Source organism: Sardina pilchardus, chromosome 11 (assembly GCF_963854185.1).
Source record: "Sardina pilchardus chromosome 11, fSarPil1.1, whole genome shotgun sequence".
In the NCBI taxonomy this organism is placed as follows: Eukaryota; Metazoa; Chordata; class Actinopteri; order Clupeiformes; family Clupeidae; genus Sardina; species Sardina pilchardus.
In genome coordinates this window covers 25,930,193-25,937,692 of record NC_085004.1, presented here as the reverse complement: position 1 = coordinate 25,937,692, position 7,500 = coordinate 25,930,193, and the positions used below count along the sequence as shown (strand labels likewise).

The 7,500-nt window shown below is 50.3% G+C and overlaps 1 protein-coding gene across 1 annotated transcript in view; it reads right to left on the bottom strand.

Moving 5' to 3' along the window:
• Positions 1-7,500, bottom strand: part of nav2a (neuron navigator 2a) — a 218,943-nt gene that overhangs the window by 79,546 nt on the left and 131,897 nt on the right. The window contains exon 2 of the mRNA XM_062548737.1: positions 1,337-1,454. Within this exon, the coding sequence (XP_062404721.1) occupies positions 1,337-1,454 (118 nt within the window). The remainder of the gene's footprint in view (positions 1-1,336; positions 1,455-7,500) is intronic.

The window sequence follows — 7,500 nt, the reverse complement described above, 5'->3', positions numbered from 1 at the left end:
CATCTGCACGTTTAAGGCCTGCATAGAGGCTGCAGTCTGCGTGTGAAGTGGCGGGCATGAGTGGGCATGAGTGGGCATTGAGTGGGCATCACTGTGTGCGAGCGCCCTGTCGGAGCCTCTCTGGGACCGAGCGGTAGCGTGGGTACGGACCCGACTGGGCCGCGGAGCCCGAGACCTCTGAGACGGGGGGGGGGGGAATCAGATAACCCGCGAGGGGGCTTTCCATCCCGTCTGACCGCCCCATTCAGTCGTCTCCGGAGGGGGACTTTGCCTTTGTTTTCTAGACTGCAGAGAGACTGCACAGAGAGAGAGAGAGAGAGAGAGAGAGAGAGAGAGAGAGACGGAGGGAGAGAAAGAGAGAGAGAGAGAGAGAGAGAGAGAGAGGCCACGCGGTGGCCGAGCCACTGGGCACCCACGAGGAAGCCTCTCGTTAGGGTCGTCTCAAAGGCAGGGCTGTCCATGCACAACCCCGTTTCTCAGCCACAGAAAATCCCCTGCTGTCTGTGAACCAGCGAGCTGGGGGCTTTTCTAGCCTGCGTGTGGGGGAAACAAGGGATCCGGTGACCGACTGGAGAGGAGTGGGAATAGGGAACGGGAATGATGCATTCTCTTTGTACTGTATGTGGCAGTGGGAACCAGGGTGAGGGTGGAAGCTCATCATATGAGTGGAGTCGTGATGTGAGACTTGTGGAGGCTGTTACAGTGACACATTTGCTTTCCCATGGGGGAGTGTGAGTGTGTGTGTGTGTGTGTGTGTGTGTGTGTGTGTGGTGGGGGGGGGGAGGGACAGTGCCACCTCCTCTTAGAAACCTCCCGAAATGGGAGGGGTTTGAAGTGATGTAATGACAATGTTCTCACAAGAGTGGAAGTTTAAGAGTGCAATAACATTTAATTGAAACCATGTTCCTGTTAATTTTATTCCACTAATACTCTATGGTACAACAACTTGCTGCAGTCATGAAGGATACAGCTATTAACATGCTGCAGTGCAAGTCAAAACTCTTATGACCAAATCTGAGGGGTAATTTATAGACATACTGTATATTTCCAAGTTGTATTATCACCTAATTAATTAGGACAAATCTAAAATTCATTAAAGTCATTAAGGACAGACTAGTGGAAGATTACCCCATTACCATACAATAGATTATTAACATTTTAAATGAGCAATTATCATGCCACAGATATTAAATTGACATTTGAACTTTACTTAATTGCATTATATTTAATTCCAATAATATCATCTTTCTGGTCATATGTGGAATATAATACAATTCAAAGGAACAGAGAAATGTGAAAAACAAGGACAAAGTGTACAGCAAACTTGTCTCCTTACCTACAACCTGAATGATTTCCGCAAGCAATACTCCATCAGACACGTCTTGCTGCAAATCTTTGATGAGTCGCTTATGCCCCGACTTCGCCAAGTAGTGGTTCGCCCAATCCGTGTAAATCTGTTGCAACACAGAGCAGGATGGATGTTAGCCTCCTTGATGAGTCGCAAACACCCAAACAATACAAACAAAAGCGAAGTGCCTCACGAAGTTGCAACAACAATATTGTTTTCAAGACGCTAAAGAAACATACCAAACAAAACAGTGTACTTGATAAACGTTTTTAAAATATAATGGGGAGCGGAAATTCGGAACGCGTTCATCTTTCCTTTTGTTAGCCCGGCTGGCATATCGGCATGGTATTCAAATTCAGTCCCATTGTGCACAATTCAAGTATTCAGGGCTGCCGCTCTCGGAGCTTATTCTCAAATGAGGCGCTCTCTGACATCACGGCCAAGGGCCAGAAAAGACCCTTCACTGGGGGATAAGAGGGAGGGTGAGGGGGATTTGAATTAAGCGTCTGAATAATCTGAATAGCTTCGTTCATAATTGGTCGTTTAAAGCAGCTTCTCTCTCCCGCTATAGTTCAGGCATCTCATTACGTCGAGGGGAGGGTGTGTGTAAACCGCGCAGACACAGCGTGCGATCCCGGGGAGATTAGGCCGGTAAATAAAACGGAGCGAGTCCCCATAGAGATCTCAATGAGAGGAGCTGTACCCGCACAATGCATCGGGCACCCCAGGGGAACGCGAGACCACAGAAAACCATAATGTATGAGTGATTACATGGGCGCCACGAAGGCAAGGATAGCGAACAGTGACCTCGCCATACGCCTCCGTTATGTTACCAAAATGTTAGAAATTTGAGCAATGCAATGATATGGAAAAAATATGTCTGCCAACGTTTTTGTTTTGTCTGTTAATGGCTCATAACCTGATGGGACCCTACAAGGGTTACCAAGTCAAGAGATCATTTTTGACAAAGTATTTGTATCGTTTTCCTCCAGCTGTAGGTTAGTGGAATTTCAGAAATGCATGCCTGCTTGCCATCACACATAAACGTGTAAGCATAGCCTCATTCTCTCCCTTACAAACACACAGAAGCTCACACTTACAAACCAAACACACTGAGTGCTTGTTTTAACAATTATCAGTTAAACAAATCTCTGTATCAACCTTGTCTTGTCATGATGAATCCCACATGTACCAAATGTACACACACACACACACACACACACACACACACACACACACAAACACACACACAAACTCGCCCCAGAGCACAGCCTTGCAGTGCAATGCTCACTGCTCTGTTTTTAGTGAAAACAGACCTGCGGGTACTTCCACTCTCTTACTCAGTGCATGAATCACAGCACCCTGGTGATACCAAACAACAGGTGCACAGGCTCCCAGCACATCAAACACACACACACACACACACACACACACACACACACACACACACACACACACATTCATGTACACACACACACACACATGTGTAAACATGCAGCCAGTCACTCTTCATGTATTTAGCACAGATCACACACACACACACACACACACACACACACACACACACACACACACACACACACACGCAAGCACGCATGCACACAAACACACACACACACATACACACACACACACACAGAAGAGAGGTAATTCACACCACTAAAAAAAACAGGGGCCAGTGGTGTAGAAGTAGAGGGCAGAGGAGATGGTGCTTTGAAGTAGTTTGGTGCGGGTCAAACTGAGGACTTGGTAATTAAAAACCAGGTGAAAAACCCTGCTGTCAATCACAGCCACAGCAAGACCCCGGCCACCCCACATCTCCCCTCCAGGGAGGAGGGGGCGGGGGGGGGGGCAGAGGTAGGGGGTACCGAGGGGGGGAAAAACTGTGACATTTCATGACAGGTCAAAGCCAGCCACTGTTCAGCAAGCCTTACTTAAAGACAGGAAACAATAGGCTGGGAGTGACGAAGATCTTAAGGAACGCCTCGCTCATCCCAGAACTTTTCATCTTCCGATGTGCCGAGGAGATGAAAACACTTCTGAAGACGACGCGGCACAGCTGTTTGGGAGCGCACGGCCGCGCGTGCTTGCAGATCACGTCTGCGGACAGCAAAGCCCTCGAGGCGGAGAGAGAAAGAAAGAAAGAAAGAGAGAGACGCTCGCTCGCGTGCAACACTGACGAAATCTCATCTCCCCACCTCAAAGCTTTTGGAGGAGGAAGAGGAGGAGGAGGAGGAGGGGGAGATCCCTCTTTTAATGGATGACTTTGAGCTGTCAGACGCGGGAGCAGCGGGTTTTCACCCCTTACACAACGCAAAAGCCCCCTGCTCACTCACACCACGGGCCTGAGACTGGGAGATGATGAAGCAGTTTAATGGCAACATCAACAACAGCATGTAGCGTCTATAGCCACAGCAGCAGCAGCAGCAGCTATACGAACACGGCAAAGCTCCTCCAACCTCTAATTCTCCACAGCAGTGTGTGTGTGTGTGCGTGTGTGTGTGTGTGTGTGTGATGGAAACTGGAAAAGCCGCCGCGGCCTCAACACTCTTCTGGTGTGTGTCGGAGCCTTTTTGTCATCAAATGCGGGAGAATTTCCATCTCATGTCGATCCAAGATTCCCAAACCCCCTTCGCAAACCACCTCCAACCACGACCACCCTACTGCCACCCACCTCACTCCAAGCTCCCTCCACGCAGACTTCGACGTCTTGTGCGACTGTTTGGGAAGGGGTCCATCCAGGGAGAGAGAGAGAGCGAGAGAGAGGGGGGCTTTTTTCGGGAGCGGTACATTGGACACAGTGATCAGTACATTCCCTATGTAATGAGACCCTGCGCCATCCAACAGAATGGGACTCTCGTTCACACACTCCCCCGCTGCGTGTGTCTGCCTGTCTGTCTAACCAGTAAAGAGTATGGCCACATCACACACACACACACACACACACACACACACACACACACACACACACACACACAGACACACAGACACACAGACACACACACACACACACACACACACCGTGAATCAGCAGAAATATGACTTGACTTTCTGTCTCTAATGGGCCACACACACATTCAGGGGTCTGATTCATATTTTCACCAACTCATAACAGCAGGGAATGTTCCAGAACGGAGCGGCATCCTGTTGAGGGACGTGAAGGTCAACTGTCGAGCAGTGCACCACTTCCACATCACACAAACAAGCAACCAACACACTCACACAGAGTGACACACACACACACACACACACGGTGACGCAGCAGTGGCTCAAATCCACCCACACACACACACTCTGAGCGCATTTGCTGTGCCCTCGAGCCAAACACGCTGGGTGAAATATGCCACAACAAGAGACTGCACGGCTGTGTGTGCGTCTGAGTCATCTGTCAAGCGACCAGCAGGCGCTCAAGCACTCTCCTCAGAGGAAAAGGGCACGTAGCTTAGCGCGTTAGCGCTGGAGGCGCACTCACTGCAGCGGTCTGACGCACGCTTTCCTTTTGTCCGCGGGGGCTTTCTGAAGCTCAGGCCTAATCACCGATGGTGTAAGAACAAGACCTTTGATGTCGAATGAAGTCTTTGGAGTTGGTCATGACAACTCATGACTGCCGAACAGGTGTTGCCTGCGCATCTGTGTGTGTGTGTGTGTGTGTGTATGTGTGTTTAAAAAGTCCCCCCACTCAAGTACTCCTGCTGCTGACAAGGCAGCAAGTTGGAACACCAACAAAGGTGTTTCATGAAAGGCTGCCATGACCACCACGCACACACACACACACACACACACACACACACACACACACACACAAAGAGAAGTCAAGAACAGAAGCACCAAAACTCCAACGTTCCCACAGAAACAAAAGCCCGAGTTGTTCTACTGGATTACTCCGAGGAGGTGCCCTCTGCCTCCACGTAAAGAAAGCCGTTCTATAAAACGGGGCACTTGAAGGGCGATTATACTCAAATGAACCCGAGTGAAAGCAGATCCAGGTAAAGCAAACACTAGCACCACTGTGGCATTAAGACATGCTATCTGACAGAGAGCAATTGCACTTGGCAACCACAACAAACATTCAGCATGAATGTACTACTGAATATGACGGATATTAGGAGGGAAAAAAAGACTTATGAAACCACAAAGCCCATAAATAACGCACAGTCTAATATTGATCTAATGAGTAATAATCCGTAACCTGAAAGGATGAAAACAAACAGTCGACCAATGCCTGGCCTGCCCTCACCTACAGTATCCCCCGCCATCTTTTGAACCTGATTCACATGAGCTGCACTGGCATCGACTCTATGCTCCTATTCATCCTCTCCAGAGAGACCAAGCTACCTGCTGACTGGGCTCAAAAATAGCCCCCAACTTCCTGCAATGGCCCCCCCCAACCCCACCCCACCCCAAACTGGCAACTGAGTCTGGCAAAGGTCCCCCCAGAGCATGGCTATTTTTGAGCCAGACCACACCTCTCCTTCTCCGCCTGCGAGTGTGTGTTCCCGCGCTGAGGAGCTGCGGCCCGAGAGAGAGAGAGAGAGAGAGAGAGAGAGAGCAGGACCCCCTTACCGTCTTGTAGTGGTCGCAGGACAGCCTGCTGTGGCCCCGGGCCGGGGCACGTACCCCGCCTCGCTGGGGCATGCTCGGCCCAGGACGGGTGCCTCTCGGGGCGGGTAGAGACGCAAGGTTATCCCCCCTCTCTAACTCCTGCCCCTGGAGCAGAAGATCCAGACGCTGCGCTGAGACGCGAGGGCTAGTGATCTGCGGCCGCGCGGCGCGGTGCGCGTGAGAAGACCCCGGGGATAATTTTAGCCATGCTTGCTCCGGTCCGCCTCACTGCTGCACATAAATATGCCTTTCATCTTGGCTATCTAGCACTAAAGCATGTCCACACTCCACTCTGTGTCAGGGGCTCACTAACGCACTGTCTCCGCCACTCGTTTCTCTGTCTGCTCTCTCTCTCTCTCTCGCTCTCCCTCTCTTCTTTCAAAGGAGATGGCTCTGACAGGGTAGTGTCTACATGCCCCTGGTTCAGGCACCCACCCCTACCCTCCACCCTCCACCCCCCACCCACGCCGATCCTGATCCCCACCCCTCCTCTAGGTGCAGCAGGAGCCAGGGCCGTGCCCCCCTCAACAGTGCAAACAAGACGAATGCCTTTCACTGCGTGTCACACAAACAGAGTCTCCGGTGGTCCTTGCCCTTTAAGATAAGAGTTTAGGGCACCCTGTCAAGCACTCCCACCCATCAAACCTCCAGACACCACGCAGACACACACACACACACACACACACACACACACACACACACACACACAAACTATACATTCACAAGTAGCCTCTGATGGATCCCGCCACTAGACAGCGGGTTTACTGCACTGTAAAACACACACACACACACACACACACACACACACACACACTCACACACTCACACACTCACACACTCACACACTCACACACTCACACACTCACACACTCACTCACACACACACACACACACACACACACACACACACACACACACACACACACACACACACACACACACACCTGGCCCTGTTCATAAAAGCAGGCTAGAACATGGGAGGTCTGACAGCCCCTTGAGAGCCGATGACAGGCACAGAAAAGGGGGAGAATTCCCAACTCTCTCCCATCATCCGACCGCTCCACATGTCTGCCGAGGGTTTTACATTTCCACAGGGTGGAATTTCACATCTGTGTTGTGTGACGAGGGTGCGAGGAAAATGAGCACGGAACTCCACCTAAAGATCCACTCGTCCCTAACTGCTCAGAGCAACTTAATAGCTCCTCTCTCCTGCGGCCACAGCACAAACCTGAGTCCAATCACCAGATGACAAGTCAAACGTGGGAGACTAATGCGAACCAGGAAGATCTGCTCTCAAAATCAACATCTACTCTAGTCTCCGTAAAGGACAACTTTGGGAATAAAAACCCTTGAATAGATGACTTGTCTTTGGCTATCCACTTTACAACTGTGTCTATTCTGTGGAAATAAAGATGACTCAATGTATTAAGTGAGACGTGATGACAGCTTCATGCGAGGCTAACATTTTCTTCTCACACTCATAGCCTTCACTCACAATCTTTCATGGTCTCTCCTCCATTTTTTACCACCAGACCTTCTCTTGTCCCTCT